This window comes from Pipra filicauda, unplaced genomic scaffold (assembly GCF_003945595.2).
Source record: "Pipra filicauda isolate LSUMZ 115617 unplaced genomic scaffold, ASM394559v2 scaffold121_size3267253_pilon, whole genome shotgun sequence".
NCBI lineage: Eukaryota > Metazoa > Chordata > Aves > Passeriformes > Pipridae > Pipra > Pipra filicauda.
This window is the reverse complement of record NW_024103674.1, coordinates 1,324,893-1,343,086: the sequence shown is the minus strand read 5'-3', so window position 1 is coordinate 1,343,086 and position 18,194 is coordinate 1,324,893. Positions and strand designations below refer to the sequence as shown.

At 43.8% G+C, this 18,194-nt stretch overlaps 1 protein-coding gene across 3 annotated transcripts; it reads right to left on the bottom strand.

Moving 5' to 3' along the window:
• Positions 1 to 134: 134 nt before the first annotated feature.
• On the bottom strand, positions 135 to 17,667 carry ODF2 (outer dense fiber of sperm tails 2). Of its 3 annotated transcripts, XM_027729886.2 has the most exons (20): positions 17,474 to 17,667; positions 16,558 to 16,642; positions 14,427 to 14,540; positions 13,612 to 13,779; positions 12,347 to 12,513; positions 11,189 to 11,318; positions 10,726 to 10,857; positions 9,794 to 9,868; positions 9,049 to 9,120; positions 8,364 to 8,480; positions 7,282 to 7,467; positions 6,896 to 7,005; positions 6,060 to 6,195; positions 5,285 to 5,395; positions 5,015 to 5,119; positions 4,439 to 4,597; positions 3,461 to 3,561; positions 2,759 to 2,921; positions 2,297 to 2,422; positions 135 to 1,533 (listed from the first exon to the last, which is right to left on the bottom strand). In XM_027729886.2, the coding sequence occupies exons 1-20, from the start codon at positions 17,650 to 17,652 to the stop codon at positions 1,360 to 1,362; spliced, it is 2,610 nt and encodes an 869-aa protein (XP_027585687.1). In that variant the 5' UTR covers positions 17,653 to 17,667; the 3' UTR covers positions 135 to 1,359. The 3 variants fall into 3 exon arrangements, with proteins under 3 accessions (XP_027585687.1, XP_027585685.1, XP_027585686.1); XM_027729884.2 differs by lacking the exons at positions 135 to 1,533; positions 2,297 to 2,422; positions 2,759 to 2,921; positions 3,461 to 3,561 and having other exon boundaries at positions 4,259 to 4,597; positions 14,427 to 14,537; XM_027729885.2 differs by lacking the exons at positions 135 to 1,533; positions 2,297 to 2,422; positions 2,759 to 2,921; ... (1 more) ...; positions 16,558 to 16,642; positions 17,474 to 17,667 and adding an exon at positions 15,722 to 15,875 and having other exon boundaries at positions 4,259 to 4,597; positions 14,427 to 14,537.
• Positions 17,668 to 18,194: the final 527 nt, after the last annotated feature.

Genomic DNA, 18,194 nt, shown 5'->3' with positions numbered 1-18,194 from the left:
GGGAGAGGGCTCCACCTGCGAACCACAGAAACACTTAGGAACCCACTTGCCTGCACCGACAGCCCCAGGGATGCGTTTGCTTTTCCAAAATCAGACCCCCAGACGCAGCGCACAAAGAGCAAAGCCCCGCCGAGAAAATCTATTAAACCAGTTAAAAATCTAGTTTATTGTTTTACCATAGCACCTTTGGGATTTTTAAAGTGTTAAACACACAATTACAGATCTCGCAAAAAAATGATTCATTTAGGAAAGTTTTATGACAAAACAGTGCCAATGACCACATCACATTGCACATAAATAGGATATGAAAGAGAGAAACATAAAAACAAGGTTTACTTTTGCCCCCATAAGAACCGTTTAGTGGAAACAACAGGGCACTAGAGAGCACACGGATTTTAGAGATTTGACACACCAAAGACCTGATTTTCCAGGAGAAGGTTCAGGCAAATGTGATAAAGTTGAGTATCTGCAGCTGCTCCTTAATTGGCTTAAAACCAAGTCAGGATTTCATGCACATCCTGACTATGAGTGACATTCCCACCAAGACTCCAACTGAAGTGATGCTGAGGTTAAACCACAATCTTTCCTTCAAATTCAGATTGTTTTGGCTCAGTTCTGGGGATTCTGAGATTCTGTGATAATCAGGATCAGAAAATCAGAGTGAGAGGAGCAAAGCAACATTAGCATCACACTCAGAAATAAAGGTAAGTATCAGGGAGTATATAAGAATCAAGTTTAAAAAACCAAACCAAAATCATTATTTCTGGTATAAAACTGTTACGAACACTGTGGCTGTGCAGGAGATAATCTCTTGTGCGTGTGGAGCCCAGGCACCTCAGTTATTTTCAGCTTCACACCTCTGGTGGGTGGAACCTCTCCCACCAGCCCATCATCCAATGTATCAATACAGTGTTCAATAGTTCAAAAAAACAGATTAAAAAAACCCCACAAACAAAATTCCCCACATCACCCCCACATGATCTTCCCAACAGAGAAATCGAATGAAAAGTGAAGTACAAAAAGAGCTCTTATAAAAATTAACATGCTCAACAAATCTCTGACAGGTTTCAAGAGCTGAAAGCATCAGTTCCTTACAGGATGAAAATGATCTTTTCCATCTTCTGCAAAACCACTTGGTTTTGGGGCTCAGTTGATGGTGTAACACCAACCTCCAATGCCAAACTGGTATTGCTGATACCCCCCGTTTTGGTCAGGTGCCATCATCATTATATTGTCTCACGCTGCTAGGAGAAGGTCTCCTGACAGTGACCCTGGAATGCTATCCTGATTTCTGTCTCAATATGGCTTTGAAACAACATTCCTTCTGTGCTTGGAAGAGGTGCAAGGGGAGCGTTGCCCTCAGAGAGGAGAGCGAGAGCGGCCGGGGAAGCTCAGCACGGCACCTTCCCTAAAAACGTTGTCATAGGAAGACTTGAGGAACTGGACATAGTTCTGCATGCTCCGGTTGGTGCTCTCCGACTGCTCCAGCCGATCCTTCAGGTCCTGGAGGCGGCTTTCGTACCGGCGCTGGGCCTACACGGGGGAGCACAAAGCACAGCCTGAGAGACAGCAACATCCACCCTGCTCATGTTAAACTGCTCCCCCAAAATGCTAAGGAGAGCCAGAATTAGCACAGCAGGAGATGGCATTGCCATAGATGGAGCTGTGATATTTATAATTTGTTCTGCTCATTTCCAACTCCATTCAGCAACATGCTGATAAAAACAGGAGACAACGTGGCTAATCAGTTGGGCTTTTAAAACTCATTAGCTGTAGTTATGGGGAATTAAACACACTCTTTTCTGAAAAGCAACTTGACCTGATCCATGAGCCAACACAACTCCAAGTAAAACTCAAGCAAGCAAGCAAGCAGGGTAAATAGGAATCATGACAGATTCCCAGCCTTTCTTCTAGAGAAAATCCTTTCCTCTAGAAGAGAAATTGCATTCTCTCTCAGGTAACCAAAATGAAGTTGAAATCTGTCCATGATACCTGGTGCAAATCTCATTTGAACATAAGGAAGGTCTGATTCTTCTCTTGCACACACATAACTTTACATCAGGTTCATTCAGGCTATTGTACTCTCATTTGCCCATCACTTATTGCACGCTCCTGAATCAGTGACGCAGCAGGCGTGTCCTGTCACACATCTGTCATGGACACACACACCAGCATGTCACATTCAGGCACAGCTCTGCATGACCTCTGCAGCACATCCAGAGGACTTGGTTTATGGACTCCAGTGGCTGCCAGGACACCACCAGCACACCAGGAATATCCCCCACAGGTCACTCACATCCTCTTTGCTCCGACGCAACTGGTTCAGGTCTGTTTTAGTCCGACTCAGCTGGGTCTCCAAATCCAAAAGCTTGGACTGGGCTGCCCTCTCTCTAGAGATTGCTCGTTCTCGAGTTTGTTCCACCTACATACAACAATAACTGTTAAAGGGCTGGCTATGCAAGAATGTTTTTTCCTACCCCATTGTCCACAAAAGCCCTATAAAGCTTAACTGACACATTCTCATACACAAGCAGCAGCTCAGCCTTGTGCTTTTCTCTTTCCTACTGCAAACTGAGTTAAGTTTTTCAACCTTTTAAGTGCTGACAAACAGCACTAGCACATTATCTGTATTTCACTGAACACAATGATTCTAATGGCTTTGGTTATAAGCTGAGGAGACACTTTCAGCATTCTCGCTGTTCCCCTTTCACAGCCTGGGTACCTTTGGGTGAATTTCCAAACAGGAGGAACTACTCACTTGTTTCTTGGCATCATCAATGGCCATCTCCAGCTGCCGTGCCAAGGAGCTGCACTCCCGGGTCTTTTCCTCCAACCGCAGCTGGCACTGGTGGATCGACTCCTCACGCTTTGCTATGACCTGAAGGAATTCTATGTTCTGGGCATTCGTGGTCTCTAGTTTTCTAGTTTAAGACAATAAGGGAAGGAAACCTATTCATTTTAAATGGAGTGTGTTTCAGTCTGCCTTTTTGTCAGGTCCTGACTCCTCTGGTAAGAGATTCCATTCCCCACATAATGGTGAGAGCCCCAAGAAACGCTTCTCCGGTCCTCAAACCGAAATTTCTAAGACTGAAGAACCTGCAGAGTACCCACATACCTGCATCTTCTCAGACACTGTCACTAAAAGTAATTTATAAACATGGGTCAAAATATTGAAATACTGTAATACGTAGTAACCTCAAAATTGCCAGGCTAGATTGGACAAGGAGCTGCTTTTTCCTCTAAGCCATCATCCTGTCTAAGAACATTCACAACAGGTGCTGCTGCAAAAACATGTAACTCTCAGTGGACAGCTACTGATTAGAGATCCTTGTGGGATAAGCAAATGCACAGAATCCTGGAGGCATGTGAGGAACCAGAACAAGACTGAAGCTGTTTCAATCCCCTGTAAAAACAATGGAAATGAAATGTTAAAAAGGCAAGAGACCCTAATATTTCTAACCTTTCTAGCTCCTCCACCTTCAAGGTGAGTTGCTTTTTCTCCTCCTGGGCAGACTGATATCTCTCTCTTGTCATCTCCATTTTGTCCCCCTGGAGCTCAATCTAAAAATTACAGGAATTAATTACTTCACAGAGTAGTCACTACACACACATGACCAACCACCTAAAAGATATGAGCTCTCAGAAGGAAACATGCTCAATTCATTATCTCTGGAGAGCTTCAGAAAAGGAACACTGGACAGAAAAGCACTAAACATCCATTTTGCTGGTGCTTCCAGTTAAAGTCTTGAAAGGTATGGAAAAACTCTTCCAAAAGAAAAGCCAGGCCTGTAAATTCCTGCAAGCACAGCCAAGCACACACACGTGAACAGCAGCCATAAACATGCCAGCAACCCACAAAGGCATCAGAGCCTGAAACACCAGGAAGGTTTATAATTCCAAACCAAGCAGACTAAAGTGGTCAGACAGAGATCATGGGCTGTGTCTTGAGGCACAGCTGTAGAAATCATCCCTGCCTGAAATTGTCCTTCAACACCTACAGTCTTCCTGGGGACACCAAAAAGGGACTGGGAAAACAACATGAAATCAGAGTGAGAAAACAAGGTTGGGACAGCACCATCAGCAGCAAACCACAGGAGGAAAAGCTGACGAGGATGGAAGTAACAGAAGCAAGTGCTGGCATTAGCAAGTGCTGTCACTGCAGCTATTCATGTCCCAATGAGATGCTTCACCAGGGCACGAGAAACCTTTCAAATCTTAAGGAATGCTACCAGCAAAGCCATTAACTTCTTGCACAAAGACATGGCACACACCTTTATTTTGCAGTGCACGTTTAATCTTTTCAAAAAGAGACGAGAATAGAGACGAAGTTTGAACCTTGCTGTGATTACAAATTCATCTTGGTCTCACAGTGGTGTGCACTGGTACGTCTCATAGTTGAGGTGTGCACTGGTACGGGTACTTTCTGCCAGTCCCTTACCAGCTGACGGAGATCTGCAATCATGGCACACAGGTCCGTGTTCTTCTTCTCATAACTCTGGAGCTGCTCGTGACATTGCGCCAGCTGTGTCTCCGTGTACTTCAGGATCTCAGGCAGCTTCTCCAGTTCAGCAAGCTGGCTCTGGAACTTCTTCCGTGTCTGTAACCAAAGAAGAAAACATGAGGAACTTTCCAGTGTTCCTAAGGTCAAGAGTAGGAAATTTCTCGACTTCAATGAAGCTTTGTTAGCCCACAACCGTGATGACACGCTGTGGATGTTTGGCCAGTGTTGGAGTTCAAAGCCTAAGGTCTTCTCCTACTCCAAAAGGCTTTCACTGAGGGTGTGGCATTCCCTATGGATGGTGTGAGAATGAGTATTTTAGATACTGGGCTTCAATTTTACTGGAAGTACAAGGTCTTTTTTTGAAGCCAGTTGTGTCACATCAGACCAAAAAAACTAATGGAAAAGGCAAACTCCAAATAAGCCTTTTATTTCCTATTCACAGTTGTTTTTCACTACATTCAGAACACTAGATCCATGAATGTCTATAACATATGACTTTAGAGGAATAGTTACCTGTTCAAGCTCCTGAGTCATTTCGTCCCTTATTGCCTTTCTCTCTTTTTCAGCCCTCTCCAGTCTTGCTGCCAGTTCATCCGCTTCCTCTCGGGCCTTCAATGCCTGGAAATTCAAAAAAACCCACAGACTTTATCTATCATAGTTATATATATATATTTATACATAGTTATCTTTTATATATATAGCAATGCCTTGGAGTAACTAAAACTGCTCGATTTGGATGGTTAAGGAATTACAGAATAAGCCCTGGTGTAGGGGCATGCCCACCTGTGCTTTGTAGGATTCAATCATCCCCTCGTAGTTCCTGACAGCGTTCTGGAGCTGCTGCACTTCCATCTGCGCTTGGTTCAATTTGTCCTCCATTGGGCCAAGAGCAGCCTGAAAAAAAAGCAAACATATTCCACTGAGTGCTTGGAAGTACCTGCCACATGAGCTGTCTAATGTTGTCTAGACTAAGAAAATAGACTTTCGTCCATGCAAGTTGCCAAAACTGTCCAGACTTCAGTGGATTGCCAAATTTACATCAGCAGTGCACAGGGGTTCGGGATGGACGTGCAACCTTTCCATTTCCAGTATCTGTCCTACTTGGAATAGGGACAAATTATTTTGATAAATTCCTAGCTTTTCAAGAAGAAAATTATGTAGGTCATGCACAAGATCACCAGTGGTAAGAGACAAAGAAGAGAAATATGCCAGCCATTTTTTTTTGTTCTGGAGATTACCGTTCTCTTTGTTTGTTCCCTGGTCATCAGCACAAAGATGTAAGGACAAGATTTAAGATCCCAGCTAGAAGTAACAGTACTTGGACTGCAGATACTCCTAGCCAAAATGTGGAAGAAACACAGATCTCCCACACTGTGCACTTCCTTTGGCTCCTCCCAGCACACCTGCCCTGTCATACTCAGGTTATATGAAACTGGTTTGAAACCAAATAGGAGCAATGGGTGCAATTCAACTCTGTCCTCAGCAGCCAAGCAAGCTGTTACAATTTCTCCTTCTTTTCCTCCCACCATTCCATCTTCAAACCCTCAGAGTCACTGACCTTTAGTCTTTCATTATCCTTTCTTAAAGAATTGGCCTCTCCAGCCTGTTGATGCAGTTTATCCATCAAATTTTGTCTGTCATCCCGCATTTTTTCCTCCAGCTTTGCCAGCTGTTCCATCAAGTCTGCAACACGGCTGCCACACAGAGAGAAAATTAATTCTTAAGTGACAAGAATGAGACTCTTAACCCTTGAAAACTAGCTTCAGAAACATGGCTTTTCCCTACCCTTTCATCTTCCTCCTCCAGTCATGTATGCACATTTCCTATTACACTGTTCTACTACCTCAATCTTTTTATATCTCCTAGAACTTAACTGGAGTTGTCCCCCTGGAGCTCAAAAGAATTGTCTCAAAGATACACAGGATAAAGAGGTGCCTCTCTCATCTCACATCTACCTACTTTTTCCTGCAACAACAACTGTACTGCAGAGATACTAACACATTTATTTACCTTCACATCAAAATTTGCATCAACTATACCGCTTATCTCTTTTAATATCTTCCATTCAAGTTTCTCAAACAGATCTCAAAAGAAAAATAACCTTAATTCTTTCAAAGCATTACAAAATGGCAAAGGAACAGAGTTTTAAGGGTCAGCAAACCCTTAATGAGTCTGCCTTTGCTGTGGCAAGTCAGCAGCAGAAGTCACATCTCTCACTCCACCTCTCCAAACTCTGCTCTAGCCCTTAGGCAGTGCTGGTTTTGCTTGGTTATTTACAAGCCATTCAATTATTCATTTCAAGGCTATTATTCAATTGAATGCAATTAAATTATCCTTGAACTTTGAGCTCATGCCCCCCTCATGCTTCCTTCCCCACACTGATTTTATTCTAACCTGTTCAGTCCAACAACTTCCATTTCGAGGTCACCCTTGTCCTTTACTGCTTTGTTGCAGCGATTCCTCCAGGACTCGAGATTGGACCGGGCCTCAGCAATACAGTTGTCCTGTCAGACATGGGAAATACATGAGGAAAAGAGCACAAAAAACCTCCCTGGATGTGGGATATGCAGACAATACACTGAGATGTCCTTAACTTCGGACATGCAGTGACAGATGAGCAAACTGGATTTGTTCTAAACTTGGCATAAATGGGCCAAGGCATGAAGATAGAAATAAACCTCATTAGTTGGAAGCAGAGAATCTCCCCAGGGCTGCTACCAGAAGTCAAGAATTTAGAAGCATGACCTGAAAGGAGGCCTCTCCCCCTGATTTAGAGGTACCTTTTCTGCCAGCTGGGCAGTGAGTTTCTGCACATACTCCTCACTCCGCTCCGCCCTCTCCTTCTGTGCACGGACAGCTTTCTTCAGGGCCTCCTTATCAGCATCTCCCTTATTCCTCAGCTCTTTCAGCTGGTCCATGACAAGTTCCAAATCTGCCCTAAGCTGAGCTTCATTGCGCTCCAGATTCTGCAGGGGGAACAAAACACACCACATGGAATTACGCCTGCATATCACACCTGCAAAGCCAAAGCAGCAACTAATTTCCTCGGAATGGTGGTGAGAGCCAGGCACAAACACCCAGCCTTCAGCCTGGAGGTATCTGCAATCAGGTTTCACCTACACAATCCTGTCCTAATGCTGAGAGATGGCAGTATAATGTCTTCCTTTTATGACAAGACTCTTCCTTTCTTTCATAAGCTGCTCCCTAAAATACTGATTTCCTCTCCTGACCAAAATAAATACTGGTCTAACAGTCTTTAGATCTACCTGAGGACACTCTTTTTATTAATTGAAATGTTTGCATATAATAACGTTGCTTTATGCAGCTATTACTTAAAACAGATTAAAGCTCCTCTAAACCATTAACACATTTATGCCCCTCCTAACATCATCCCAACACCAACAGATATGTTAAATATAAAACTCTGAACAAAATAAACCAGAGGAACTTTCTCCTCCTCATTAATACTATAGAAAACATGCATGAGTGTGATCAAACTGGAACTCATGGCACAGCATTTTTCCCAGAAAGCAAATTAAATCGTTTTCAATTTGCCTTGATGCTTGACTAAACCAAAGTCATCTTTCAAATAACTATGTAGTAATTAACTCAATAAAAAGAAAATCTAATTAATGCACATAGACCTTAAGGCTAAGATTTTGCCTTATGCCTCAGAGGTGAGAAGACTTCTCTTCTCTTATTTAATTGGAAAACAATGCTGTGTGTTAGTGTCACAAAAATCATCAGCCAATATTTCAGTCAACCAGACTCCAGTGAGATGTTGGTGCTACTTCCCTGGTCAGTCGATTCAGCTCAAGAGGGTAAAGGAAGAGCCAGTCCCCAGGGAGCAGGGCAGACATACCCGGAGATGTGTAATCAGACGGTTGTTCTCAGATTCTTTGCTTCGCAGCTGGGCTTGAAAATGGGCTTTCACATTCTCCAAAGTTTTGGAGAGTTCAGCTACTTTCCTTGCCTGATCCTAGATAAGAAGGAACAAGACACACACCTAATAGAAGAAACACTTCACAATATGCCATAGCCTCAGATTTCTTCACTGAATGGTCTCCAGCCACCTCCACTTTCCTCAGAGGGACCCTCACAGCTCTCTTAGTCCAACAAATGGGGAACAAATGATCAGCCATTTATTCTACAACAGATGTGAATGACCAGCCTGAAAGACACGTTCTAGGGTAAAATGTTCTTCATATTTGATCTCTTCCATTGCACTCCCCTTTTACTTCCTAACCAGAGGAACAGACTGGAATTTGTCATTGGGAATCAACAGGACCTTAAACAGAATGGCAATTCAGAGCCCAAGCCCAAAGGGAATTCTACATATCCATCCTTGTGACAGGTGTCTTATTAGCAGAATATGGAGCCCACAACTGTGTGGGAGTTGGCATCTGTCTGTCTATTTTTATAAGCAAGTCAGTCATCTGATCTGTTAAAAAGTAAGTCTGCAAACACAACCCCATATTTTGGACTGTCTGTGGTTCTACAGAACTGGAATGTGGTGAAGAGAGGGACAAACAGAAAAAGGAAACTACCTTTTCTGCCTGTATCTGAAGGGTGAGGCTGTCCACTTCTTTTTCTTTCTCCTGAAGCTTGATTTGAAGTTGCTGGAAAAACAAACACCATTCAGATGTTCAGTAACAAACTCATTTAGGATGGCAGGTGGAAGGCAAGAGCTGTAACTGCCTCCTTCCCAAGGCCCTCTAATCCATGGCACTGTCTGGTATCCACAACAACAGAATCCTCATCCCCAGAAAAACAGGCTGCATTCTCCTCAAGCAGGAATCAAAAGGGATACAGATATATATGTGTAACAGGGTATAGGATACCCAGTCAAGAAAGGATCTGACAGGACACACACTCCATAGACTGAAAAGGGCATTACCTATGTCTCACAGCAGGTTTTATAACTTCTGGCAATAAATAAACAAACTCTGGTCTCAGTTCACAAATAAAGAAATTAATAAAAACTGGCACAAGGTCACTCACTCATTCAGTGACAGAAGCTGACACAAAAAGCTGTCCCCACTCTAAGCTCCATATTTCAAAGGCAATGAAAATCTATCCACTTTGAAATGCAGATTGTTAATCAGAGGAGAAATGTAGTAGCTCTGATTATCACCAAAGCTAAAATAAGTTTTTACTGGTCTAAAAGGCACTACTGTAAGACTTGACAGCCAAACACAAGACAAAGAATGGCTTGTCATTTTAGATCTCTCTGCTTTTTAATTAAAAATGAAAAAAAAAAAAAAAAAAAAAAAAAGAGTGTGGTGTGCTTACCATGTTCTCTGCATCTGACTCAGCCAGCCTTTTCAGCAGCACTGCTTGTCGATCCAGGATCTTCTGGTTCTCTTTCTACAAAAGAAATACATGAGAAAAATTGTTAACTAAAAAAATTTTATACAGATTCTTTAAATGGAATTGGGCAAATCAACCATTTCCTCCCAGTTACAGCAGTAATTCTTAGGAGATATCCAGAAGCATCAAATATGCTAAATATTTAATGTATCATTATCCATGTCAGAAAGCTTTTCCACTTCTCCATCAAAGATTAAAATACAAAGCATGATGGCAATGTAAGATCTTTCTGAACTCTCCCACCACTCAGGGACAGCCATGTGGAAGAATTCAGACCTTTTATCCAGCCTCACTGGTGGCTGAGATAACTGTTACCATCAGCCTGCTTTTGCTGAAATAGAATATAAACAACAGAAAGAATAGCAATTTCATTTCTGCAGTGCTCTTACAAGCAATACAGAGTTGTTCTGTACAAGCAGCACAGAATCCTTTACAATTTCTCTGTTATTGCTCTCAGAGTCTACCAAAATAAAGTTCTGAATATCCTTAGGCTCCCATTAGCTGAGGCCACATCAAGTCCTCATTCTCCAAGCAATGCAAGTGCAGCAGAAACATTTGAGACCAGCAGGATCAGCAGATACAGCTGGATCCAGAGGAGACAGAGCTGGCAACACAGCAATACCTGAAACTTTTAATACAAAAACTCAGTGGCTCTAACATCCTCACAGGAGAAAAGTCAGTCTTACTCTGTGAAGTATGATAAAGAGAAAAAACCCAAAAAACCCCCTATTCAACATTTATAGGTTGACAGGGTCAACAGCAGGGCTGGGAAAAAGAATTAAAAAGCTTTCAAACTCAAAATTCCCTTTCAGCCACAAGACAACAGAGCCTCCTGTGATGAGCCAGGTGCTCACCTCCCGGTTCTGCTGCTCTGCCAGGAGCTCTCGGAGTGTCCGGTTGGTTTCTTCAAAGGTGCTCAACTTCTGGAGCAGAAGTTCTTTTTGTCTCGTCAGAGCACTAATGTCAGTGGTGCTCATGTGTTTCTCCTGGAGGAAAAACGAACAAAACCCCAAATAAACAAACCAAACAATCAAAACAGAAACAAAACCTAAGCCCCCCAAATAAACAAAACGAACAAAACCAAAGGTAAATAAATGTTTACATGGAATAAGTGTATTAAGCCAGTACCAGCATGAGCAGTGCATGTGTGCAGAAGGTGCTGCAAGGAAACACCCCACTTCCAAACCAAACTAGCAAGCACCTTAAGGATGTTAAATCCCTCCACTTTGCCTTACATTTTGCTTCATCATTACATTTTTAGGACAACTATATAACAGGATAAAACGTAGTAAAGGCAAGAAAAAGGACGACACCTACAATGTTGAGTCTCCCAATGGTATTTTTCAGGGCATGGATCTGCCTGGCAGCTGCTGCTCCATCCCTTTCTGCATCACTCAGCTTGGACATCAAACACTCCTTCTCCTGCTGCAAGCATTCTTTCTGTAGCCTGCAAGGAGAATTCAGCCATCAGAGAAACAAGAAGCTTTGGCAGCTGTACCAGCCACTATTGATAAACAGTTGATTGGGTTAAAGCTCATAAAAACCCCTGAATCAGAGGATAAAAGCTCTAAACACAGACTACCTAAGATTTACCCTCTTTCAGCATGGAAATTTTTTTGAAAGAAGGCAGTAAGCAGACACAAGGAGCTTCCTAGGATCATAGCCATGAAATAGGAATTTAGAGGGGACAAATCAGGCTTATACCAAAGCCTGCACACACTACTAAACCCAAAACACAATGCTGTGCTTTTCCTGGGCACTTGGGCCACATCAGAAATAAGACTCCATAAGGCTGAGCATGAAACAGAAAAGCACACCAAGATATAGAGCTCAAAGTTTTTAGCCAGGGCTTGTAATCTCAGAAGCATTCACAGAGCTTTCTGAAAAAGGAATACACAGTATTAACTTCCAAGTGATCTTTCTTAAGGAAAAAATAAAACTAACTTTCTTAAAACACTAGTGTCCCCCTGGAGACACAAACTTTCCCAATTCTTTAGATACAAAGCAGGTGCAAAAATGTCACACTTTCAGACCTTCAGGGTCACCAAGAAAAAACCCCATGGTTCAGTCCTCTCAAGGTCTGTCATTCCTGTCTCTGCATGATTTTCATAAAAGTCAAAAATTCTCTTCTAGTTTTCAGCTCCATGTTTATAAATTTATTGTTCTCCTAGTGGTTCAAACAGAATCTCTTAACTTTCAAAATACTAATTGCAGAGCTAGGATGACCCTCCAATAGGCCATACAAGCCAACTGCTCTCAGGTTCCTCTCAGAGTGGTTTTTTCCATTCCAAAATTCATGCTAGAGCCCTTCTCTGCAGCTACTGCAATCTGGAGATCCCTTTCTCAAAGGTGACAAAAAATCTGAGTGCATCAGTTCTTCAGCAGCAACTACGACCTCAGACCATGTCAGCAATAAAGGGAGGTGCCCTGTGAGTGCCACAAGTGCAGGAACAGCGAGAACAGGAGCTTTCTTACAGAGTCAGGTCCTTCTCCTCCTTTATGCGCTCGATGTTGCGCCTGAGCCGTGTGTTCTCGTGTTCTGTTTCCACCAGTTCTTGTGTGACCTCGTTCAGTTCTTCCTTCTGCTCCTCCAGGAGACGCTTTGTCATTTGCTCCTGTTCCTCCATTTTCTGCAGCTTGACCTGAAGATATTGAAACAAAACTTAAACCAGGTGCTTTTGAAGCCATACACAGAATCCACATTCCAAATAATGAACCTTTTACATTCAATTAACTTATGGAAAGTATATTGCAAAAAAGTATCTTCTCCCAGGTAACAAGTGACAGGACAAGAGGAAATGGCCTCAAGCTGTGCCAGGGGAGGTTCAGGTTGGACATCAGGATGAATTTCTTCACTGAAAGAGTTGTCAGGCATTGGAAGGGGCTGCCCAGGGAGGTGGTGGAGTCACCATCCCTGGAGGTGTTCAAGGAGCAACTGGATGTGGCACTCAGTGCTCTGGTCTGGTTGACAAGGTGTGATCAGTCAAAGATTGGACTCGATCTTGGAGGTCTTTTCCAACCTTAATGATTCTATGATCTAAAATTGATTTTTGTTTTACAATCATGCAAGTAATTCCATTAAATTCTGTAGCATAAATAAAAAAAAGGAAAATGCTTGATGTAAGAATCTACTTGACTCAAATCCTATTCTTAGGATTTCTTGTTCACTGATTTGAACTTCACATAGTTTTGAGTAAAATAATAACCCAAGATTTGCTACCCTCAGGGTTAACTTGAAGCTAAAAATGCAGTTTGTCCTCACCAGGACACATCTCATGAGACCTGGGAACATCTCCTACCCCTTTTTTATGTGGTACAAGTACATAAGAGCCTATTTATCTGGAAAACACATCACTGGGTTGCACATTTTGAAACGGCATCAGAAGAAACAATCTTGTTGAATAAGGGGGTTTTCTGACAATAAAACATCAACACATCATATTTTTCACTTTCTGGAGTGACCAGTTTGCAGATTTTGGGCTTGGGCAAAAGAGAGGTTATTTGGAAACTAAAGTTATTATTAAATGAATAATGTTTTGAAATGTTTCATAGTGCAGCTTAGGGCATTTCTCACTAGGACAGCTCAGCTCTTCTAAACAATTCAGATGGATTTTTGGTTTTACAGCAAGCTACCAACAGTCTGGGGAGCCTTCCATTGAACCAAGACTTGACTCCAGCCTCCTCTTGTCAAAGGATCAGCTACACAGCCAAGTCAGCAGGTCCTTACACTGTCTCCTCACCTCTTTCTTCAGCGTTCCCACCATGTTCATCAGGCTGTCTATCTTCTTTTCATACTTGTTCATTTGGGAGCAAGCGGCATCGTCGTCATCCGTGGAGAGGTCGCTCAGGCGCAGCACCGACTGCATTCTTTCGGAATCTGGTGTGACTTCGAGGCGTTGACTTGATTCCTGGCAGAAAATAAAGGGTATCATTCTTTTAGTGTAACATTATAAATAGTATTTAAGATAGTATCTTAAATAGTGTTCTAAACCTAACTTGGCCAAAACCAAAGACCAGGTCAACATCACTGCAGCGAGGGTAGTAAAGAAAAAAACCGCTTGTAAACAGCTCTTCCATTTCCATGTGGGAAAGCTCAAGAATGCAGAAAGAGTACAACAGAGAAAGAAGAAAAACTAGTCAAAGTTCAAATCCTCATCTAAGACGTGCCAGGAATACAACAGGCAAAACCATCAACCCATGAGAAAGAAAACATTACACAACGCTCCATAAATGCTCTGTGCTTTTGAGGAGACTGAGACCAGCAGGCCCTCACTGAGCCTCCACATGAGATTTGAAGGGCACTAATAAAACTACAATAAAGAAATAAATGTGTCTGGCTTCTAGAGCCAGAAAAGCACAATATGGCCACAGGCTGGTAACTAATTCCCAGTTTTTCTATATTAAAAAGTGAAAAGGATTTATAGAAGACACTTTAAAGAGCTGGTAGGTCACAGCAGCCTCCTTTCAGATCTGCCCAGCTCTCTCACTACACAACTGCTCTCTTCATTCTCAGATAAACCTGAAAGTTTGTTTTAAAGAGCAAAACCAGCTGTACCTCCCATTTCAAGGTGGTATCACGGGCACGTGCTTTGCCTGGGGGCATCCATGGGGCCTTAGTTTTCACCCGGACGGCTCGCACACCATCCCCTTTTCTTGGTTTCTGCTTCTGCTAAAGAAGGAGAAAATAAAATAAATTACAGACTTTTAAAGAACAATTCACAGTTTTTAGTGCTGCAAAACCAAATGAAAGATCATTCACATAAAAATATCAATAGTATTTCACAGGATGCATCAGGTGAGATGAGGCAGCAGCCACCAGAGGAAGGTGACATCAGCCAGAAGGAAAGATTACTGTGCACTCAGCTGAGAGTATGGCTGGAGGTAGGACATGAGAGATGCCTGGGAGATCCCTTCTCCATCCCAGATTTATCTCACAGAAGAGCAGCTGTATCATTTGACACCATGATTGATCGTGGAAAGCCCCTGAAGTGTTTTCCCCACTCCCCAGACCAACATTAATTTGTATTGAACTCGAGCGGCTCTGATTGAAGCAAAAATAAAGTGTTTTTGCACAATTCTACCCTTGGAGAAAAATCAAGCATTCTAAACATTTCCTACCAGTAATTAGTTAACAGGAGTCACAGATTTCACTGTCATTTCATCCCATTATGAAATTTGCCACCAGCAACAAACACAAAATAAACAGAGGACTTAGAGCAGGATGTCTGCAGATAAGGAAAAATGAGCTAGCAACTTCCAGCACCTTTTTAGAACAACTTTCCATAAATACTCAGCTACAAAGGAGGATATGGGATAGCTGGAACCTCAACTTCAGTACTGCCTTCTGCCTCCTGTGGATAAGGATGGGAAAAGATTCTCTTTGCTGCAGAACTCAGTGGACAGAGAAAGGTGCTTAATGCTAGAAGATGGTTTGAATCCAGACTCTTTTTCTAAGCACATTTTTTTGAATACAATCAAGATGCTATTTGAAATGCCTAAGTATTACCTCTCCCCAAACCTTTCCTACAAAAATAGGAACACAGCCAAAGAAATAACATTATCAGGACACAAATCCAGGAAATAAAAGGAAAAAACAAACATCCTCCAAACTATATCACACTGGAAACAACACTTCTCACAAGAACATGGAAAGTAACAATACATTTTATATCATACTGAAATCATCTCAAACACAGAAAATGTGTCACTACAAATTCACCACTGGATATGAATTCAAGTCTTACAATTCTAGCACAACAGCAAAACAGACCTGGAAGATTTTGTGATGCTTCTAAGGCCATTCACCTTCCTCTTTGCAGCCCTTACAAACAACCAGGTACACACTCCTACCTGGCATTGTGCAGGTGTGGTTTTCTGCCCCTTTTTAATATGGACATGGACAGGGGTGTTTTCATCCACATGGACGTGCAAAGGGGGAGATGAGGAACGGTTCTTCATGGCTCTTCTCCCACAAACGGGAAAGGGAAATACAATGAAGGGAAACCTGTGAATAAGGAAACTGGAAATAACAACATTTCCCTCTGTGCCAGAGAGGAACAACGGCCAACCTTGGTTAACATTTGAGCTTTCTTTCGGTAGCATCTGCCATTTTGAGCCGCACGCTACTTTTCTGCAAAGCTAGGAATAACATAAACAATTCCTCTGCTTCAAGTATTTTCTGCTTTTAACCTGGTTATTGAAGAGCAAACACAGCTGGATTGATAGTAGGTGTCCGTAAGAGTCATTGGAGATCAAGTTCTTAAAGCAAGCAAGCAAATCAAGGATTCCCACAACCAACAAAATCTGATTGCAAAGCGAAATTCAAAGGGGAGAGGACAATAAATTTAACGATTAAGAAAAATCAACAGGAAACCATCAGACTACTCCATCCTGGAACTCTGAACCTGTAAACTCCTTCATACATGCTTAAGTGTCTTTTTGAAGCAAAAAAACCCTTAAAAGCCTTTGGGTCACAGCATTTCTTTAATCTCCAGAAAAACACCTTAACCAATACCTGACACAACACAGAAAAGCCTAGAGACGTAAGGTTCAAGTCATCATCTCGGAGCTCAATGCCTCAGTTGATGTAATGGCATAATGCAATTGCAAATCTTACACAAATCCACCAGCAGCACTAATCTGATTCTGGCAAAAAGGATTTTGTCAGCCCAGGTAAAGTTACTTACAGTCACTCTCAAGCTTTTGAGTTTTTTGGACACTGTGTTTGGTCCAGAGGTTGTAGTCGATTCCTCATTGAGGGATGAGACACACCTGATACAGAAATAATAAAATGAGTAAGAGGAAAAGATACCAATTTCTGAACATCCTTTTGATTTAAGGCAACACACAGGCATAAACACATCAAATGTATGAACCCAAACAGCAAAAGTTGGTGTGTTGTGGCTTCCTCTGACAAACACGGGATGAGGGAAGGACCGAGGCTGTAACTCCTCATGCACTGATGATGAAAACTGGTTTAAACAATACAAATGTTTTGTACCATTACATGATGGCATTACTCAGCTACAAACCTCCAAATTCTAACTGCAATTTTTAAGGGACACAGCAGTACTTCCCTTAACTCAGGAACAGGAAGCGACAGTTTTCTGAAGGAACAGGATTCCCCAGCTTCCAGCTATGAACAACTCCAAACACCGCCGGGTGTTTGAATCATCTCTTTTTTTTTTTTTGTCCAGGGAAGGGCTGAACCCTCCGCAGGCCCAGCACTGACGGAGCTTTTGAATCACCGCGAGCGAAACCCAGACGCTGTCACCGCGCCCGCCTGGCAACAAGGCTCACTCCGGAGTTTGATTCCTCCTGCCGGCCCTGGAGGGTTTCCAAGGGACCTGCGGCTCCCCCCGGCTGGCAGGGGCGCGGTGTGGGGAGCGCTCTGAGGGCAGGGCAGGCCGCAGGGGCCGCTCCCAACGCCCGCCCGCCCCGCCCGCCGTTACACGGAGCCCGATGGCTCCCGCAGCCCCTCCCGGGCGGGAGGGACCCCCGCAAGGCAGGCGGGAAGGGATGATTCCCGGGGCTCCGCGAGGGAACACCCACAGGGAGAGGGGACACCCACGGGGAGAGGAGAAGCCCGGCCCCGGCGCTCACCAGGTGGCCCCGCGCGGGGTCCGCGGCCACCTCAGCTCGCCCTCGGCGGCGGGGGAGCGGCGGGAGGCGGCGGCGCGGCCATGGAGCGAGGTCTGGGGCGGGTGCCCGCACCAGGGGCAGGAGGCGCGGCCGCACGGCCCGGGCCGCCGCCGCCGCCGCGCCGCCCGCGGCTCCACCATTGGGCGATTCGAACGGGCCTGAGCGGCGGTAACCGCCCCCCCCCGGTAACCGCCCGCGGCTCCAGGGGCGCCGCACGAGCGCCCGAGCGGCCGCGGCAGCCCCGGGAACCACCCCGGGCACCACCCCGGGCCCGCCACGGGGTTCTGCGGAACGGCTGCTCATCCCTGCGGGCATGTGGATGTCTGAAAACAGGATGAAACGCTGGGTTATTAAGGGGATTTTCTTCGTGTTGCCTTCGAGATGAGTTTTACTGAGGTAAAGATACAGTTCTGGTGGGGGTGTGTGTGTCCCCAACATGGAATTCTTGGAGCAAGTCCAGAGGGGACCACGAAGTTAAGAGGATTGGAGCTGGGGCTGCTCAGCCTGGAGAAGAGAAGGTTGTGTGGAGACCTCACAGCAACTTTCCAGTATCTGAAGGGGCTACAGGGAAGTCGGAGAGGGACTTTTTATCAGGAACTGGAGTGAGAGGACAGGGAGTAATGGGCACAAATGGAAAGAGGGAGAATTTATGTTAGATATTAGGGAGAAATTCTTTACTGGG

Bases quoted from the DNA above. Each gene is read 5' to 3' on its own strand.
- ODF2 (XM_027729886.2), bottom strand. From the start codon at position 17,652: ATGGTGGAGCCGCGGGCGGCGCGGCGGCGGCGGCGGCCCGGGCCGTGC. The intron at 12,514-13,611 runs GTGAGGAGACAG...CAATATCTTCAG, and splicing joins TGGGAACGCTGAAGAAAGAG to GTCAAGCTGCAGAAAATGGA. The intron at 7,006-7,281 runs GTACCTCTAAAT...CATGTCTGACAG, and splicing joins CTGCCCAGCTGGCAGAAAAG to GACAACTGTATTGCTGAGGC.